Source organism: Carcharodon carcharias, chromosome 12 (assembly GCF_017639515.1).
Source record: "Carcharodon carcharias isolate sCarCar2 chromosome 12, sCarCar2.pri, whole genome shotgun sequence".
NCBI lineage: Eukaryota > Metazoa > Chordata > Chondrichthyes > Lamniformes > Lamnidae > Carcharodon > Carcharodon carcharias.
In genome coordinates this window covers 18,601,592-18,622,366 of record NC_054478.1, presented here as the reverse complement: position 1 = coordinate 18,622,366, position 20,775 = coordinate 18,601,592, and the positions used below count along the sequence as shown (strand labels likewise).

General features: G+C 44.2%; 1 protein-coding gene across 1 annotated transcript in view; it reads right to left on the bottom strand.

Moving 5' to 3' along the window:
- Window positions 1-2,534: 2,534 nt before the first annotated feature.
- mnx2b (motor neuron and pancreas homeobox 2b) overlaps window positions 2,535-20,775 on the bottom strand; it is a 50,105-nt gene continuing 31,864 nt past the window's right edge. The window contains exons 2-3 of the mRNA XM_041201212.1: window positions 6,506-6,666; window positions 2,535-2,807 (exon numbers count right to left, since the gene is read on the bottom strand). Coding sequence (XP_041057146.1) covers window positions 2,535-2,807; window positions 6,506-6,666 — 434 coding nt within the window. The remainder of the gene's footprint in view (window positions 2,808-6,505; window positions 6,667-20,775) is intronic.

The window sequence follows — 20,775 nt, the reverse complement described above, 5'->3', positions numbered from 1 at the left end:
CCAAGTATGGTAGTGGAGTCAAAAACAGTAGAGGGGTTCAAATTGCAATTGGACCCCAGATTGTGCTAGTTACATACCAGCTCACCACCACCTTCTCAAGGGCAACTAGGGATGGGCAATAAATGCTGGCCCAGCCAGTGACACCCACATCCCTTGAATGAATAAAAACACATCCCTTGAATGAATAAAAACAAAGTAGTATGTGCTTTGTTGAACTAAATGGCCTCTTGTAAGATCATATCATTTAATATAACATCATGGACAGAAAAGCAGCATATGAATTCAATCCATAGAAGTGTGAGGTAATGCATTTGGGGAAGGCAAACAAAGCAAGGGAATACACAACTAAATGGGAGGATGTTAGGAGGGGTAGAGGAAGTGAGAGATCTTGTCGTGCATGTTCACAGGCTCCTGAAGGTGGCATGACAGGTGGTAAGGAAAGCATACAGAGTGTTTTCCTTTATTGGATGAGGTATGGAACACAAAAGCAGGGATGTAATGATGGAACTGTGTAGAACACTGGTTAGGCCACAGCTGGAATTTTGTGTACAGTTCTGGTCACCACATCACAGGAAGGACATACTAGCCCTGGAGAGAGTGCAGAGGAGATTTACAAGAATGTCGCCAGGGCTTGAAAATGGTTCCCTCTAGCAGGGAGATCAATTACCAGGGGGCACAGATTTAAGGTGATTGGTGGAAGGATTAGAGGGGACATGAGTAAAAACTTCTCCACTCAGAGGGTGGTGGGTGTTTGGAATTCGCTGCCTGGCTTGGTGGTGGAGGCAGAAACCGTCAACTCTTTTAAAAGGCACCTGGATCTACACCTAAGGCGCTGTAACCTGCAAGGCTACAGACCGGGTGCTGGAAGGTGCAATTAAAATGGGCAGCTAGTTTTTTTTTTTCCTTTTTCAGCCGGCACAGACATGATGGGCTGAATGGTTTCTTTCTGTGCTGTAACTTTGCTATGGTTCTGTAAGAAATAGGAGCAGGGTAGGCCATTCTGTCCATTTAGCCGGCTCTGCCATTCATAAGATCATGACTGATCTCATCATCTTTGGCTGTTTGTTATATGTCCTTCCATAGTTTAAAAAAAGGACCAGCTTCACTTCCTCCATAGACACAGAGAAACAATTTCCTCTGATGGAGAATCCAGAACAAGGGGGCGCAATGTTAGAATTAGATCTACGTTGTTCGGGAATGCAATTTAAAAAAAAATCACACAGAGGGTAATGGAAATCTGGAACTCTCTCCCCAAAGGCTGTGAGTGTGCTGAGACTGAATCTTCCAAGGCTGAAATTGCTGGATTTTTGATGGGCAGGGGCATTGAGGGATGTGGAGCTATGGAGTGGAGTTAGGATATGTGACCTATAAGAAAACAGAACAGGCTCAAGGGGCAGAATGGTCCACACCTGCACAAGTATCAGAAACGACCACACATGTAGGGAAGTGATGCTGCCTTTTAAACCACATTATCTTGTTGTACAGAACATGATACTGTTTAATATTCACATTTAAAGCGGGGCAAGCGTTTGCTTTGTACAAAGATCGGGACATCACAGACAAGAATCCAGAGACAGACGTCAAAGACAAGAAGCCCCAGACAGATAGACAGACACTGCATATTTGCTACACCACATAGGGACTGTGGCAGATTCAGTTGAAATAATAAAGCAGACTATTTTTCTACTGTTAAGACCTCCGAGAGCATTGATACCCTTAACCTTTGTGCAGCTTCCAAAATAGACACACAGGTGCACACACACACACAGACACACACACAGACACACACACACACAAAGTTGTACATGTGTGCACATGCACACTCCCGCATGCACCCACACTTGCAAGAATACACACACACTTTTTATATTCTGTAACATCTGTCAGCAATATTTTTCTGAATGCAGAATAATGAAAAGCAAAATTAGAGACATGTACAGCGCCACATAACATTTAAAGTTCACAGTATTTGAATAAATTAAGAAAAACATGTTACAAAGTCTTTGAAATTGTCTTTTTTTTCCCCATTTGCAAGATCCTCCTCCACTTTTGTCTCATTTTTGTTCTTTTTATCCACACTCCTGCTTTCTGCCCCTTCAAGTTTTCGAATGAGAAGGCTTTTGTGGACCCGGAGATTTCTTTCCAAAATATAATATAAGAATAATTCACATTAAATATGACAAAAATAAAAAATAAATTAAATTAACTGTATAAGTACAATATAATCTTCAAGTGCCCAGCAAATCAGGCGCTGCCTCTTTCATGTGTTTTTTTTGTTCAGTTTTTTTTATTTGAAGAAGTCTCGTAAGTCTTTTATCTCTTCCCCTTGGTAAATTAAAAAAAATCTCAGTAGATTTGCTGGATGGGTAGCAGGGGAGAGAGACAGAGAGAGAGAGAGAGAGAGGAGGGAAAAAAATCTGAATGAGGCAGGCGCTAGGACCCAGTGTCGCGGAGGAGTGCAACTTTTCGAGACCCCCCCCCCCCCAAAAAAAGTGTGTTGTTTGGAAAGTTGCGTGAAGTTTGCGCCCGACCGTTCACAAAGCCGACGCGATTTTCATCTCTTTCCGAGTGACTTCGTCTTCCGAGCAGGAGCTGTTGGAGGTGTAGCCCAGTTCAGTGCTGCACTGGAGGAAGTTTGTGGTGTGGTTGCTGAAGTCCACACTCTCCGGCTCTGACCTGCTCTCGCCCCCTGCTGCTTTGTCCGAGTATTTCCCGGCTCGCTGCTTCTCAGCCTCCTGTGCTGCCTGCTCCTTGGCTTTCCGGCTCCGCTTCCACTTCATCCTTCGGTTCTGGAACCAAATCTTCACCTGTGGTGGGATTTATGCAAGAGGGGAGAAATGAAGTCTTACCAGTTCCTTATGTCGCGAACAGAAGCTGCACTTATACAAGTGACATTGATGTAGACACAAGCAAAAAAAAAACTGCGGATGCTGGAAATCTAAAACAGACAGAAATACCTGGAAGAACTCAGCAGGTCTGGCAGCATCGGCGGAGAAGAGCACAGTTGACGTTTCGAGTTCTCATGACCCTTCAACAGAACTAAGTAAAAATAGGAAAGGGGTGAAATATAAGCTGGTTTAAATGGGGGTGAGGGTGTTGTTAGGACAAGCAGCCAGTAATAGGTGGAGATAACCAAAAGATGTCACAGACAAAAGGACAAAGAGGTGTTGAAGGTGGTGATATTATCTAAAGGAATGTGCTAATTAAGAGTAGAGAGCAGGACAGACAAAGTACAGATAGCTCTAGTGGGCGTGGGGTGAAATAATACTAAAAGGGCATAAAAGGTAGAGATAAACAATGGTGGAAGTCCATTTAAAAATAATGGAAATAGGTGGGAAAAGAAAAATCTATATAAATTATTGGAAAAAAAACAAAAGGAAGGGGGAAGAAATGGAAAGGGGGTGGGGATGGAGGAGAGAGTTCAAGATCTAAAATTGTTGAACTCAATGTTCAGTCCGGAAGGCTGTAAAGTGCCTAGTCAGAAGATGAGGTGCTGTTCCTCCAGTTTGCGTTGAGCTTCACTGGAACAATGCAGCAAGCCAAGGACAAACATGTGGGCATGAGAACAGGGTGGTGTGTTGAAATGGCAAGCGACAGGGAGGTCTGGGTCATGCTTGCGGACAGACCACTTGTCCTAACAATACCCCCCCCCCCACCTTAAACCAGCTTATATTTCACCCCTTTCCTATTTTTACTTAGTTCTGTTAAAGGGTCATGAGGACTCGAAACGTCAGCTGTGCTCTTCTCCGCCGATGCTGCCAGACCTGCTGAGTTTTTCCAGGTATTCCTGTTTCTGTTTTTGTTTTTGACATTGATGTAGGATCTTTAACGTGATATAAAAAGCCTTGTGCCTCAGTGACCAGAAACTCCAGAATTGTTGGCCAGCGTTCATGAAACAAAAACAGAAAAATGCTGGAAAAACTCAGCAGGTCTGACAGCATCTCCCCCCCCCCCCCCCCACCCAAGGTGCTGTTGGACCTGCCGAGTTTTTCCAGCATTTTCTGTTTTTGCTTCAGATCTCAGAGCATCCGCAGAATTTTGCTTTTACCAAACGTTCGACAGGTTGATAAATCAGCCTGCTAAACCTTCCAACACTTCCCCCAAAGGGGTTTTAAAAAAAAATGAGAAGATACGAAATAAACAATGTCATGAAACACACCCCCCCCCCTCCCCCCTCCCCGACGTGTGTCACAGGAACATGATCAAACCAAGTTTGACACTGAGCCACATGAAGAGATATCAGGACAGGTAACCCAAAGCTCCCTCCCAGAGATAGGTTTTAAGGAGCATCTTACAGGAGGAGAGAGAGGCAGAGTGGTTGAGTGAGGGGATTCCAGAGCTGTGAGTCCAGGCAGCTGAATGCATGCTACCCTTAGAGCAGAGATTAAAGTTAGGGATGCTCCAGAGGCCAAATAATTTGAAGGGCTGTGGGGCTGGAGCAGATGACCGAGAGAAATAGGGGCTAGGCCAGGGGGTGGGGTTGGAAAATAAGGATGAGAATTTTAAAATTGACTCCTTGCTCAATTGGAAGCTATGTAGGTCAAAGGGCACAGGGGTGATGGGTTCATGACCTTATGACATCCCAAAACATTTCACAACTAATTAAGTTCTTTGGAAGTGTAGTCACTGTTGTAACATAGGAAACGGGGCTGCCAATTTGTGCACAGCAAGCTCCCACAGCAGCATTATGATCAATACCAGATATTAATTTTAGTGGTTAGTTGAGGGTTAAATATATATTGGCTAAGGTGTGGACTGAATTCCCTTCCTCATCTTCAAAATAGTGCCATGGATTCTTTGATTTTCACCTGAAAGGACAGATGGGGCCTTGGTTTAAAGACAGCACTTCTAACAGTGCAGTACTTAGTTCATCAGCCAAAAGGGCATAATTAACTCTAAGCGTTTTGGGACATCCTGAGGCCACAAAAAGCACAGGATTTGGAGCTGCCAAAAACATTTAGGACTATGGCTTGGTTCCTATCCTGTCTCATGACTGTTTTTTGAGGGGGATTTACGGCAACCCAACTTGGGTCCCTGGAGGGAACTTACCATCTTTCCCCTCGTTGGCAATGTGGACTAAATGGTTACAAATTTAAGAGGAGGTAGAGGAACAGAGAGACCCAAAGGTTTCATGTATGCAAATCTTTGAAGGTGACAGGACATGTTGAGGAGGATATTTAAAAATCCTTGGCTCAATGCATTGAAGAATTAGAGAACAAAAGGAAGAAGGTTATTTTAAATCTTTATAAAACACTGGTTAGACCTCAATTGGAGTAGTGTATTCAAATCTGAACACAAACTTATAACTTAGCTACTATCTACAAGTAGTTGCTTTGTAGTACAGAAGTTGAGTATTGCTACAAAAAAAGACATGTTATTGAAGGTTTTCACCTTGCACTCCTCAGGACAGATTTGCAACACCAAATCTCAAAGGGATCAACAATTTATAATGCATGAGAAAAAGGTGCTGATTGGTTGGCAAGTGAACTCTGATTGGTAGATGTGTTGCCAATGGAGAATGCACCAGCTTGGCAGTTAACTGTTCTCTGGTGCATTCCCCATGGCAACACCTCTACCAATCAGCACCCCCTTCTCATGCCGAGGAAATTTTTGTTCCTTTTGAGATTTGCTGTTCTTGCAAATTTGTCCTGATAAGAGTAAGATGAAAAGCTTCACCAGTATGTCTCTTTTTTCAGTAATGTTGGCCAGAATTTTACAGCCCCATCACAGGGGGGGGGAATGGAGCCATAAAATGCAGTGAGCCATTCTAAACTCCATTGACTTTAGCGGGAATGCAGGATCCCGCTGGTGTAAAATTCTGCCCATTTACTACAAACAAAATAAGCTGGAAGAAAATACAGTTTAATTTTTAAAAAATCAGATCATTGTAACTAGCTGCTTGCCTTAACTACAAATGTAAAATAAAACACTTCAGCCAAAAATAAATAATTCTGGGTGCCAGACTTTAAGGAGGATGCCAAGCTCTTAAGAAAAGGCACACAGGAGATTCACTAGAATGGTACCAGGGTGAGGGAATTCAATTCTGTGGAGAGACTGGAGAAGCTGGCATTGCCCTCCTTACAGCAGAGAAGATTAAAGGGAGAAATGTTATTAAGAATAATAATAATCAAAGTAATGATGGGTTTTTATAGAATAACAAGGAAGAAACTGTTTCCAGCGGCAGGAAGGTGAGTAACCAGAGGACACAGATTTAACATGATTGTCAAAAGAACCAGGGGGGTAGATGAGGAGAAAGATTTTTTTTACACCATGCGTGGTTATCATTTGGAATACACTGCCTGAGAGGGTAGTGAAAGCAGATTCAAACTTTAAAAAAGGAATTGGATACATACTTGAAAGGGATAAAAAAAAAAATTTGTAGGGCTATAGAGAAAGGGCAGGGTGAAGTGGGATTAATTTGATGGCTCTTCCAAAGAGCTGGCATAGATATGATGGGCCAAATGGCCTTCTTCCGTATGGTACTGTTCCATGATTGCTTCCTTACCTGGGTTTCTGTCAGCATGAGGGATGTGGCCACTTCGAAACGTTTTGGCCTGGACAGGTATTTGTTGAGCTTGAACTGGTTTTCCAGTTCCAGGAGCTGTTGACTGGTGAACGCAGTCCGTGGCCGACGACATTTCCCCATCAGTCCTGACTGGGGCTGAGCTGGAAAACAGGAAAAGACAAGCAAAATTATTGATCATCTCAGGAGATGTGCATTTATATAGCATCTCTCATGGAATCACAAAGCACTTTACAGTGAAGTGCACTCGCTGTTGTCATGTAGGAAACGTGGCAGCCAATTTGAGCACAGCCAGCTCCCAAGAGCAGCAATGTGATAATGACCAGGTAAGATGATCTAGCAATGCTGAGTGAGGGATAAATATTGGCCAAAACACCAGCGATGACCCTCCCTACTCTTCAAGTAACACCACGGGACTTTTTACATCAACCTTAAGAGGGCTGGCAGGTCCCTCATTTTAGCTTCTCAGCTGATAGACAGCACAGCTGTCCTTGGCTTGGCTTGAATGTTGTGTTGAAGACTCTGGAAAGGGACTTGAACCTACAATGTTCAGATTCAGAGGCAAGAGGGCTACCCATCTGTGATGGAGGAAATGGACCAAGAAGGAACAATGCAAGCAGCTTAGCATGGGTCTGTACAGTGTTCATCGGGCTACGCACAATCTACTGTCAACACTGGTGATGGTAGAACAGTGGCAATGTTACCAGGCCACCAATCCAGAGCTGGACTAATAATTTTGGGTTCAAAATCCCAACACACCAACCTGAGAATTTGAATTCAAGTTAAAATGGATAATAAGAATGACCAAGAAGTTGTCTGAAAGTCTAACGGATTCACCAATGTGCCTTTAGCGGAGGAAAGCCACTGTCCTTACCTGATCTGGACACATACGTGACTTGAGTCCCACAGCGATGTCGCCGACTCTTAATTACGCACTGACAGTGCAGCACTCTGTCAGTACTGGAGAGGGGAGAGAGGGAACACCCAGATGACGATTGTGGGCCCCATAAAAATAATCTGGGCCCCTGCTGCTTTGGGACTCTACCCCGCACCCCACTCTCTGTGATAACAACCCACCCCTCCCCTGCTCTGCGCCGCAACCACCCCCCCCCCGCCCCCACCACCACTCACCACCACCCTACTATTTGTCCTGCTGGGGTTGCCCTGGCCTCAAACCAGTGAGGTGCATTGGTGAGACCTGTTTGGATCCTTGCAGCTCACTTGCCGATTTTACATGAGGCTAGGGATGAAAATGGATCCCAAAGAGCGGGGGGAGACAGTAAAGTTTAGCAGGAGGGAGAGCAGCGGAGAGGGATTTACAGGGAGAGATGCGTTTTTTAAGGAAGTATTGGTCTATCAACAACATTACATGTATCATTGAGTTAAATAGGCATTTATCATTTGAGCACTAGATGGTGCTGTGAGTACACACTGGGTGTAGCAGGTATGAAGGAATGGAAGATTCCTTTATCTCTCCCTTCCTCTGGCTGCAAGGGTCTAACTGAAATCAGAAGATGCTGAGCACAAAGATACACCACAGTAATTTCTGTCTAACCCCACAAAACAGCACAAGTTGATACTCTCATGGATGTTTGCTGGCAGTGAGTAATATTGGACTGGCAGGTACAAAATTACAATCTGTGGTCAGAGATGGATGCAGTTGGTTTAGGCCGATTGTCGAGATATACACTGCTAGGAGAGGAATAAAGGATGCAAAACTGTGTCTCGCAGATAGATTAAAAAGTTTACACAGCGTCTTTCATGACATCAGGACATCCCGAGGCGCTTAACAGCCAATGACGTACTTTTGAAGTGTTGCCACTGTTGTAATGTAGGAATATGGCGACTGATTCACGCACAGCAAGATCCCACAAACAGCAACGTGATAATGGCCAAATAACCTGTTTTTGGGATGTTGGCTTTCCTTCCTTAAAGGAACATTAGCGAATCGGTTAGGCCTTTGACAACTTTCAGACAACTTAAACAGTGGCCGGGATATTGAAATAGTGCCATGGGATCTTTCATGCCCTCCTGAGAAGGACGGCAGGAGCTCGGTTTAATGGCTCATCTGAAAGATAGCACCTCCAACATTGCAGCACTCTCTCAGTGCTGAACTCGATTGTCAAGCTATATCTTTTCTTTAAAGCACATTTATCTGAGTGTTAGTTTGGTATTGCCTCCCTCATTTGTGTAATCTTCTTCAGTTCTCTGGCTGGAGACACATCCGACCCATCACAGGTAGGGCAAGGTGGGGCAGGTCCTGGATCAACCCCGGCAGGAACGGGGATCGAATCCCAAGCTGTTGGCACCAATCTGATCCATGCCAGCTGTTCAGTCAAATGAGGTAATAGGCCCCCCAAGGAGTCCAAGTTGCTGTAGCACTTTATACATGCATGTTGTAATCTGAAGTATAGATAGTGGTGGTAGGGGTTCCAATTTCTTTCCATCAAATGGCTGACCAGGAATCTCTCCCACTCTTACTGCCTGCAGCATATGTTGGAAGGGTTTATAAGTTGATACTCAACCTGTTTGGCCATATTATGAACTCACTTTCCTTGACCATTAAGTCCTGGAGTGGGATTTGAGCCCAGAGCTTCTGGCTCAAAAGCAGGGACACTACTCATTGCATCACAAGACCTCCCTACTCAACTAACCACATCAAAGACATATGATCCTTTCATAACCATTTAAAACTGCCAATCAAAATGTCTATATGGCCCCCTGCTGAGATATGTATTTTCAAACCTAGCCAATCATTCATAATGGGCTGAGCTATAATAACAAATGTTGGGAAATGTAAACAATGGAGTTTGTTGAAACAGTGAGACAAATGGCTATTTTGTTCTAAGCTACACCAGATGGCCTGTCAATCAAGACACTCCAGCAGGTGTCTTTTTTTTTGGTCTAAGTGACAGCTGCTGATATTTTTTTCAATTTTGAAGGGCTGTAGATTTAAATCATTTCAGGTCATGACACTTAAATAGTCCTTAAACCTGTCCTTCAATAACAATTATGCCTCCCCCATAAAATCATGGTTCCACATTGTGGGTTAAGATCCTTGGAACGGTGAAAATTGGGCCTGTTTGAATTCAGTACTAATCTCAAGTGGTCCAGCAAATTTGTGTTTCATGCCACACCCCCTTGTCACTCTCTGACCGCCTGCCATTGGCGTGTATTAGAAGGATTGACAAGTTGACACATAGCCTTTGGCCACATTATGAATGCCTTGGCCATCACGTTTTAGAGTGGGACTTGAACCTAGAGTTTCTAGTTCAGAGGCAGGGATGCTATCACTGCACCACAAGACCACCTCTCATATATGTAATAATACAAATTTTTTTTTAAAACACCTTCATCCACCGAGATTGTGCCCCAGCTTCACTGTATAAGATATTCCAAAGATGTTTAAGCTGGTGACTGAGCAGTTTGCATGAGCATGGAGCCGAGCAACTCAGTTGATATATAAATACAGTCTACTCTTGATCATCAGTAAAGTAATGGAAGGGGTCATCAACAGTGCTATCAAGCGGCACTTGCTTAGCAATAACCTGCTCACTGACGCCCAGTTTGGGTTCGGCCAGGGCCACTCAGCTCCTGATCTCATTACAGCCTTGGTTCAAATATGGACAAACGAGTTGAACTGCCCTTGACATCAAGGCTGTATTCGACCAAGTGTGGCATCAAGGAGCCCTAGCAAAACTGGGGTCAATGGGAATCAGGGGAAAAACTCTCCACTGGTTGGAGTCATACCTAGCACAAAGGAAGATGGTTGTGGTGGTTGGAGGTCAGTCATCTCAGCTCCAGGACATCACTGCAGCAGTTCCTCAGGGTAGTGACCTCAGCCCAACTATCTTCAGCTGCTTCATCAATGACCTTCCTTCCATCATGAGATCAGAAGTGGGGATGCTTGTCGATTGCACAATGTCCGGCACCATTCGTGACTCCTCAGATACTGAAGCAGTCTATGTCCAAGTGCAGCAAAACCTGGACGATATCCAGGCTTGGGCTGACATGTGGCAAGTAACATTCGCGCCACACTAGTGCCAGGCAATGACCATCTCCAACAAAGAAGAATCTAACCATCATTCCTTGACGTTCAATGGCATTACCATCACTGAATCCACCACTATCAACATCCTAGGGGTTACCATTGACCAGAAACTGAATTGGACTAGCCATATAAATACTGTGGATACAAGAGCACATCAGAGGCTAAGAATTCTGCGGTGAGTAACTCACCTCATGACTCCCCAAAGCCTGTCCACTATCTACAAAGCATAAGTCAGGAGTGTGATGGAATATTCTCCCCTTGCCTGGATGATTACATCTCCAACATAACTCAAGAATCTTGACATCGTCCAGAACAAAGCAGCCCGCTTGATTGGCACCACATCTACAAACATTCACTCCCTCCACCACCGATGCACAGTAACAGCAGTGCGTACCATCGACAAGATGCACTGCAGGAATTCACCAAGGCTCCTTAGACAGCACCTTCCAAACCTATGACCACTACCATCTAGAAGGACAAGGGCAGCAGATAAATGGCAACACCACCACTTGGAAGTTCCCCTCCAAGTCACTCACCACCCTGACTTGGAAGTATATCACCGTTCCTTTGCTGTCACTGGGTCAAAATCCTGAAACTCCATTCCTAACAGCACTGTGGGTGTATCTACACTACATAGACTGCAGCGGTTCAAGAAGGCAATAAATGCTGACCCAGCCAGCAAAGCCCACATCCCATGAATTAATGAATAAGAAATAACAACATGCATTTATATAATTCCTTTAAATCCCAATGCTTTTCAAAGATAGATATGATGGATATTAAAGATATCAAGGGATATGGGGTACGTGCAGGAAAATGACAAGGAGGTAGAACATTAGCTGTGATCTAGTTGAACGGCGGAGCATGCTCAAGGGGCCGAATGGCCTCCTCCTACTCCCATGTTCATCTGTTTCTATACGGACAATGGAAAAGAAGGAAAGATCGGCTTGGTGTAAGAAGAGGGATGTGAAGAGTATGAACATGGAGTCAAGGCTCTGAGATATAGGTTACAATGGAGAAGTGTAGGTCATAGAAGATGTACAGGACGTTGTGTCATTTGTTCTAGTATATGTCTAGTTAGAAGCTGTTTGAATTTAATAGACAATTTTTTTAGATAGCCGCTTCACTCCAGTTATTACTTCAACAGATATCTATTAACTGGTGTTTTGCAAGATCAATCAGTTTGATTTGTAGCCTTTGAAGAGGAGTTCACGACAGGAACCCCTAAAGAGACTAAGATTAAATCAGACAACTTGCACAGTTTGTGAAGAAAGGATTAAAAACACAGCTGTACTAAAAAATAATTATTATCTTCATACAGTTGCTCAGTAGTACAGTTTTGAATATTGCTGAAGACAAACATGTTGAAGAGTTTCCTCTTGCACCATCAGGACAAACACAAGAATGCCAAATTTCAGATAATCACAACAACTTATACCACAGGAGAAAATGGTACTGATTGGTTGGCAAGTTGAATCTGATTGGCCAAGGCATTGCCATGAAGAATGTAACAGGGAACTATAAGCTTTCAGGCAGCACATTTCCAATCACAATAACTGACTGCGTCCAAAAAAATGTTTTCCTCAAGTCGCCCCACATTCTTTTGCCAATTATCTTAAATCTGAGTCCCATGGTTGCCAACCCTTATTCCACTGGAAACAGTTTCTCCTTATTCACTCTGTCAAAACCTTTATGGTTTTGAAGGTAAAAGTGTGTGGTCCTTGTGATGGGAAGCTATGTGGGGTGGGGTTTCAAAGCTCAGCTTGGGAGCAAATCGAGGTTGTAAACAGTCCGGATCATTCGAACCTGGCTAGTAAGGAGGTGGAATCAGTGGTGACGATACAGTCTTTGTGGTGACTTCAGCCTTGCCTATGTGTAACTTGCTCACTTACTGCTTTATTTGGTATCTAAAGCCTAGATAAACAGTTCTAAATAGAACTAAGTTCTAGAGTCAATGTTGCTCTTCACAAAGATCCATTGAAAGAATGGAATAGAATAATCCTGAAGAAGCTTTACTGATAACTATCCTAGTTACACCGTAGAATTGTACCTAGATATGAGGGAAAGTGAAAGCACATCTGAAAATGTAGGGAGTGAGGACCCAGCATGGAGGCATAGTCTGAAACACAGAAGCCAAAAATATCAAAATGGTAAAAGATTCCAGAAACATAGCAGGTCATTTGAGTTAAGAAGCCCACCATCTCCATCAGTACTTCTCACGTCAGCTGTGGCTCTGTGGATAGCACTCTCACCTCTGATGCCAAAAGGTGATGTATTCAAATCACCTTACAGGGACTGCAGCACATAATCCAGGCTGATACCCCTAGTGCAATAATGAGGGAGCGCTCCACTGTTAAAGGTGCTGATTTTTGGACGAGGCATTAAACCGAGGCCCCTGTCTGCTCTGTCAGCTGGATGGAAAAGATCTCATGGCACTATTCTGAAGGAGAACCCCAGTAATGATTAGCCCTCAACTGACAGGGAAGATGATCTGTTCATTCATCCCATTGCTGCTTGTGGGAGCTTGCTGTGCGCAAGTTGGCTGCCTTGTTTCCCACATTACAACAGAATCTACGCTTCAGAAAGTATTTGATTGTAAAGTGCTTTAAAATGTCCTGAGTTTGTGAAGGATGCAACAAAAATGCAAATCCTGAAGAAGAGTCATATTTGACTCGAAACTGTTCCTCTCTCCACAGATGCTAACAGACCTGCTGATTTTTCCCAGCACTGCTTTTATTGCAAGTTCTATCTACATTCTTATTTTCCACACCTTCTGAAAATTTTACAGTATTTTTAAGAAAATTTAGGTTACTCTGTAACATTGAGATTATACAATCACTAAATTACTAACTCTAAAGAAGTCACACGGACTCGAAACGTTAACTCTGTTTCTGTCTCCTCAGATGCTGCCAGACCTGCTGAGCTTTTCCAGCACTTTCTGTTTTTATACTAAGTTATTAGTCACTGGTTAAAACAGAAAACAGCCACTTTATTTTGTCTCCACTGGTTATACTGAGTGTATTAAGTACATTGGAAATAAAAGCAGCAATAGGACATAAAGGCCCTCGGATCTACTCAACTATCCAATAAGATCATAGCTAACCTTCACCCTCAACCTTACATTCCTGCCCCATCACAAGGTTATTGCTAGCACAGTTTGAGAGCTGGCCAGTAAAACACTAACCGGTTACTTTATCCTGTAGTTGACCATGCCAAATACATCCGGAATGCATTGACAACCTCTTGTGTTAAAAAAGGCACTCTTACTGGGACTTGATCATCAGGTGCAATTGTAAATCACCAGGTTGCATTTTAACAAGGTGCAATGAGCTGATTGGGCAGCTTCTGGAGTCCGCCCAAAGTACCTGGAGTTTTTAAAAATCATCCATTTGTAATTGGCACTTATGGGAATGGCAACCACTAGTTGGCCAGTGTAAGCATTTTTTTTTTACTCATTCATGGGATGTGGGTGTCACTGGCCGGGCCAGCATTTATTGTCCATCCCTAATTGTCCCTTGAGAAGGTGGGGGTGAGCTGCCTTCTTGAACTACTGCAATCCATGTGGTGTAGGTACACCCACACAGTGCTGTTAGGGAGGGGGAGTTCCAGGATTTTGACCCAGCAACTGTGCAGGAATGGCGATATATTTCCAAGTCAGGATGATATGTGGCTGAGGGGAATTTCCAGGTGGTGGTGTTCCCATGTATCTGCTGCCTACAATAATGACCAAGCGCAGCATAAATGGTGGCTTTCAATCTGAAATGTCAATTACTATATGTCAGCAACTAGATATTAACCATAACAGGGATTAAACAGTCACTGTTATACAGAGATTAGACAGTCACTACATCAGTTAGAGATAGTAGACAGTCACTATGTTATAGATATACAGATCACATGGTCACTGTATTTGATAGAAAGTAAGTAGTCTCAATGTAAGTCTCATCTTCTCTCGAACAATTAAGGATGGGCAATAAATACCTGCCTAGCCAATGATGTCCACAATCATGAAAGTATAAACAAATAAGCATTAGACACTCCAAATGGGGTAACATTTTATGATCAATGAGATTTGAATGTGACTTTTATGGGCCATAATTTCCAAGCTCCAGGGCAATGTAACTGTGGGAAATCGCAAAGACGTGCTGCGGAACCCTCCCCGGAAGTTCCCAGGTAAGATTTGCACGGCAATTGCCCAAAGGGTGCAAGCTTCCAATGGGCAATTGCCCTGCACTTGGAACCATCCAAAGATGCGAGTTAAATTGCAAACTTCAGATGGTTCCGACTGTCGGACATCAGTTATTACCCAGAAAATGCTAGAAAAATTAAAACCATTTGCAGCTTCTGGGTGGCTATTGTACAGACCCACGGGACTTTCCCCACACCCTCAAACCCCCAGGGGACTCCCCTCACCCCTGACTACCCCCCAGTCCACAGGACTCTCCCCGCCCCCAAACTTCACCAGCCCCATAAGACTCCCCCACCGTGGAACTCCCCCGCCCCACCATGGACTTCCCCACTCCCCAGTTAACTCCCCTACAGGACTCCCCCTTCTCATGGGACACCCCCTCCCACGGGACTCCCCCTGCCCCTGACTACCCACCCCCCTTCACGGGACTCCTCTGCCCCCCCAAACTACACCTGCCCCATAGGACTCCCCCTCCCACGGGACTCCCCCAGCCCCCGATCTCACAGGGGGCTCCTCCAACCCTCGACTATGCCCCCGGGCTTGACCCGACCCGACATCCCCCCACCGAGTGCACAAACACCCCGGCCATCTGACCAACCCCACCATGTGCCCAAATTCCCCACCCCCCCCCCCCCCAGGTGCCCAGACATCCCCCTAACCCCAACTATCCGACGTCCCCCCTTCCCCACAAGTGCCAGACCCACCACCCCCCCCGAGATCCCGATTCCCCGTGACTGTCTGACTGCGCCCCCCTCCCCCACAACGCCAACCGCCCCCCTCCTGACCCCACCCCCCCAAAATCCTACCTACTACCTATCTTCTCCTTGCCTTGAAAGTAGTGGGACCTTTAAACTCACCTGATTTACAGCAGCCAGTGCCATCAAAATGGGGGCGTGGCCTCCTTGCGTCTGACTCTGAAGCCCCCAACAGAAGAACCCTGGAGCGTGCTGCCCTGCACAGTCCTTGCTCAGCCTGAGTCAGAAGGTTGGGCGAGAAAGGTTCGAGAAGCTATTCAGGTAAAAATATAGGGGCCGAGTGGCAATCCAACTCTGAGTGCCACTCTGTGCAAGTACATTAAACTGCTGAAGACACAGAGAGATTTAAGAGCGTTCAGCCCATAGGCCCACTGCCCTTCATGGATTCCACCCAGATTTATTTCATCCCTTATGGAAATGATTAGCAAACTTTCTCCAATTGCCAACCCAACAGTAAATCGGACCATGCGCTACCATTGCTCTCTACGTCTCTTACCAATCCTCAATGGACATGAAAAGGACACATTGATTTGGTGTCAAGGCCTTCAGAATAACCAGGCTCATTTTCTTTTCATTCATTCATGGGGTGTTGGTGTCACTAGTAAGGTCGGCTTTATTGCCCATCCCTAAATGCCCTTGAGAATGTACTGGTGAGCTGCCTTCATGCCTTGTTAGAACATTTCACAGGACTAGTCAGAGTCAAACACATTGCTGTGATCTGGAGTCACATGTAGACCAGCCCACATAAGGATGGCGGATTTCCTTCCCTAAAGGACATCAGTGAACTGGTTAGAATCTTACAAAAATCCAATAGCTTCATGGTCACTGTTACTGATAGTAACTTTTTAATCCAGTTTTAACTCACTAACTCCATTTAATTCACTAACTGCCATGGTGGGATTTGAATTCACATGACTCACATCACACCAGTCAGCAACTGTTAAATGTCAACATGTTTAATACACACAATGGCAACGCCTTGCATTTATATGGCGCTTTTATACACCTTCCAAGGCATTTCACAGGGCTAATTACCAAACAAAAATTTGACACCAAGACACATATGGAGATTTAAGAACAGGTGACCCAAAAATCTGATCAAAGACATAGTTTAAGGAGAGTCTTAAAGGAGGGGGTGAGCGGCGGAATGGTTTTAAGGAAGGTGTGAATGGAGGAATGAGGGGGTTAGAGAGATGAGGTGCTTCAGAGAGGGAATCCCAAGGTTAGGGCCAAGGTGAATTGAAGACATGGTCAGCAATTGTAGAGTGTTGCAAGTTATGCAAGTGACCAGAATGGAGAAGCACAGGAGATATACTGGAGAGTTGTAGGGGCTACAGAGATATGGAGGATTGTAAGGGCTGAAAGAGGTTACAGAGATAGGGAGAGTTGTAGGGCTGGAAGATGTTACAAAGATAGGGAGGGTTGTAGGGAGAGGAGAAGGTTGCAGAGATAGAGAAGGGTGTAGGGGCTGGAGGAGGTTGCAGAGATAGGGAGAGTTGTGTGGGTTGGAGAAGGTTACAGAGATAGGGAGGGGTGTAGGGAGAGGAGAAGGTTACAGAGATAGAGAGGGGTGTAGGGGCTGAAGGAGATTACGGAGACAGGGAGAGTTGTGGGGGCTGGAGAAGGTTACAGGGATAGGTTGTAGGGGCTGGAGAGTGTTACAAAGATAAGGATTGTTGTAGGGACTGGAGGAAATTATAGAGATAGGGAGGTGTGTAGGGACTGGAGGAAGTTATAGAGATAGGGAGGGGTGTAGAGCTTGAGGAAGTTATAGAGATAGGGAGGGGTGTAGGGACTGGAGGAAGTTATAGACATGGGGAGGGGTGTAGGGCTGAAGGAAGTTATAGATATGGGGAGGGCATGAAGGACTTGAAAACAAAGAAGAAAATTTTAAAATTTCATGCCAATCTATCTATTAAAGGTTTGTGCAAAGTTTCCCATTTCTTCAGAGCATGACTTTTCCTCATAACGACCAGAGTATTTTCCTACTTCAACTGACCTTTGCTAAATTAATGTCACTGTTACATGGGCCTTTTTAGTTCAGAACTTTTGTTAGTGACTGGCCCTGCCAATATTGGCGTTCTACTCTAGAAAGCTGTCTGTGAAAAATGGAACTGGAGCCAGTCTTTACAGACTTTTATATTGGTTTACAGAGTTGCACTTTATAGGCATGTGCCTCCTAACTAGGGCAAGGCCGATACTTGGTTAGATCAGTGAAGATCAAGGTTACTCATTGCTGGCCTGCAGGGGCAGGCTCAACAAATTGACAGCAACACAAGACATTGCAACAATGTCAAAGGAATCTGCTTAATTTCTGGGCAATGGCTTATAGCCTCTCAAGAACCATCGAAAGTTTATTTCCTGAGGTCATTCTCAGATTCTTGCGTCACCAACTTGCGTTCATCATGCGGCTTTAACATAATAAAAAGCCCCAAAGAGATTCACAGGAGCATTGCCAAACAAAATTTGACACAAAACCATTAAAGAAGATATTAGAACAGGTGACATAAGTTTGGTCAAAGAAGTACATTTTAAGGAGTGTCTTAGAGAAGGCGAGTGAGGTAGAGACATGGAGGCGTGTAAGGAGGGAATTTAGAGTTTAGGTTGCTGAAGGCATGGCTGCCAATAGTGGAGAGATGGAAATTGCGGGTGCACAATGTTCTTTTCCAGAAAGTCAGTTGGTCAAGGATTGAACTGGAGACAATCTTTACACACTTATAAGCTTTTACTTATGGAAGCATGTATTACAAACTTGCAGTTCCAAACCCAACAACCACAGTTTCAGCCTGGGTCTGCTTTTAGGGACACAAGTGAATCCCTGGTTAAGGCTTACCACCCATATACAACTAAGTACAACAAACAGATTCCCTTCTCTCTTTTTAAATACAAATTTGATTTTATATGTATAACCAAAATTTAAAACCAAATTAAATCAGAAGCCTCTATACTCTGTACAAAGTATTACATTGTGAGATGTCCCTCCTCCAGGACCCCTAAGGATTTCTTTGTACTTGCATTTCTTTTGTAAAAGAATCAGTTGATGGTCTGCAATCATTCATTCAGTTTTAGAGATTTTCTTTCTCTCTAGCATTTGCTCCAAGCCAGCGAGGTCAACCTGTCAACTTTTCTCACTTACACTTACAGTAGAGTATACATTATTCCAAAGTGAATGGTTATCTACATGATGTTTAACGGTGGGTATACAATCTTCAGTACACCCATTGTACAGAATCTCACTTAAAATTTTTGACAAATAGAATCCGAGCACAGTTGAAAAAAGAGACATGCTGTCAAAACTTTTCACCTTGCACTCATCAGGACAGAATCAAAAATTTGTGTCTCAACAATTTGAGCACCAGGTGGAGCGTTTCAAGCTGCTACTATGCAGTAGCAACATCAGTGGTTTTCAGCAGTAACAGGATGCTGTTGTCAAGCCAAGAAGACATCCTGCCTACCACACAAATGAGTAATGTGGTACATGAATTTCAGTGTCAGTGTGATGCCACATGTGTAGGCCTTATGTCCCAATGACTGGTAGATCATGTCAAAAAGTACATCCTTTTGGCTGTTCATAATAGGCAAACTACTCACTGACTGTACTTGTGCTTGCAAAATTCAAAAGGTAGTGTCCAGCATTAGATGTGATTCCGCGGTTGGACAATGTTTACTAACCAGAAGAGTCATATTGGACTTTAGACACTAACTCTGTTTTGCTCTCTCTACAGATGCTGTCAGGCTTGCTGAGGTTTTCCAGCACTTTCTGTTTTTATTTCAGATCCCCAGAATCTGCAGTATTTTGCTTTTAATTACTAAACAATCTCAGTTGTGCTAAGAATTGCACTAACAGCTAATTTAAGATGATGGCCTGAATTTTCAGCTCGGGGGGGTGGGGGGGGGGTGGAAAGGGGGGGTCCGGGTGCTTATGGGCGGGCCCGGGAGCGGTCAGGAAACGGACCGCCAACCGCGATCGGCCCCTAACTGCGATTTCACGCTGGTCGGCCAATTGGCAACCAGCCAGCCTGAAACGTGCACCAAAAAACTCAGCGCTGCTGGGGTGGGGGCGGGAGGAGAGCGGGCAATGATGTTTCCATGGATGCAGGCAAGCGCTGAGAGACCCAAAAAGCATACAATAAAGTTTTGAAAATCAGGGGGGAAAAAAAAACACATCACAATCAGGCACCTGAGCATATAGATGATAAAAATGCTGCACATAGGTTTTTATTTTTATTTTTATTTTATTTAATAACAGAAGCCTCAACCCGCCCTTGGATGAGGTTTCATGAAAAATGCAAAGGCTGCCTGGCCAATTCGCTCATCCACCAGTGTATTCCCTATAAACCTCTCTTTTACAATACACCAACTCTCCTGGTTAAATTTTGTCTCATGTCATCTTATACAATGACTCAGTGCTCCCTGAACTTTCTCCCAGGTTTCAGTCTGGGTGAAAGCCCATCTTCCTACACGTAAAACATTCAATTGCGCAGAAAAAAAATGGAACTACCTGTAGTACCTTCAAAAGTGGGAGGACTATCGTACTGCACAGAAAAAAAAATTGGGACTTTGCCTTAGACTAATTATGGGGACTATATCCTCCAAACATCTGAGATTAACTCTCTGCGTGAGCTGTCCGTGCAAAAAGTTGCTTTTTTTCCCCCTCAGAAGCTTATCACCTAATGACATTAATGCTTGTCTAACTCTCTGACAAGAGACATCAGAGTGAGATGTGAAAAACAATGTGAGAGGATATAATAATGGCTAACTGGGTAAAATGCAGATCCATTGGTTTTCCAAAAATAATTGCTTTATTATGCTCTATTTCAAGTTTCATTTTGCCATTTTCATGAAGGTCTACTCAACAGCATAGGTATCTCACTAGAGAACACATCTTCCTCCACCAGGTACCAAGCCCTAAAAGGGCATTGGAGACCATGGACTTCCATAGGATTGGTCCATGATTATGCTTGGCAAAGTGGCCTTCTGCAATATGGCTGACCAGGAAACTCTCCCACTTTTGAACAGGTGTGCGGAAGGATTTACAGTGTGATAATCAATCTGTTTGACCATGTGACAAATGCACCTTCCATGGCTATCAATTCCTGAGTGGAACTTGAACCCAAAGATTCTGGCCCAGAAGTAGGGATGCCATTACTGAGCAACAAGTTCTCCTAGAGAACAAACACATCAATGTTTATAAAATGGCTTACTCCAGCTATTTACAAGGAATCACAATTCTCTTTCGTAACCTCAATGTGGTGTC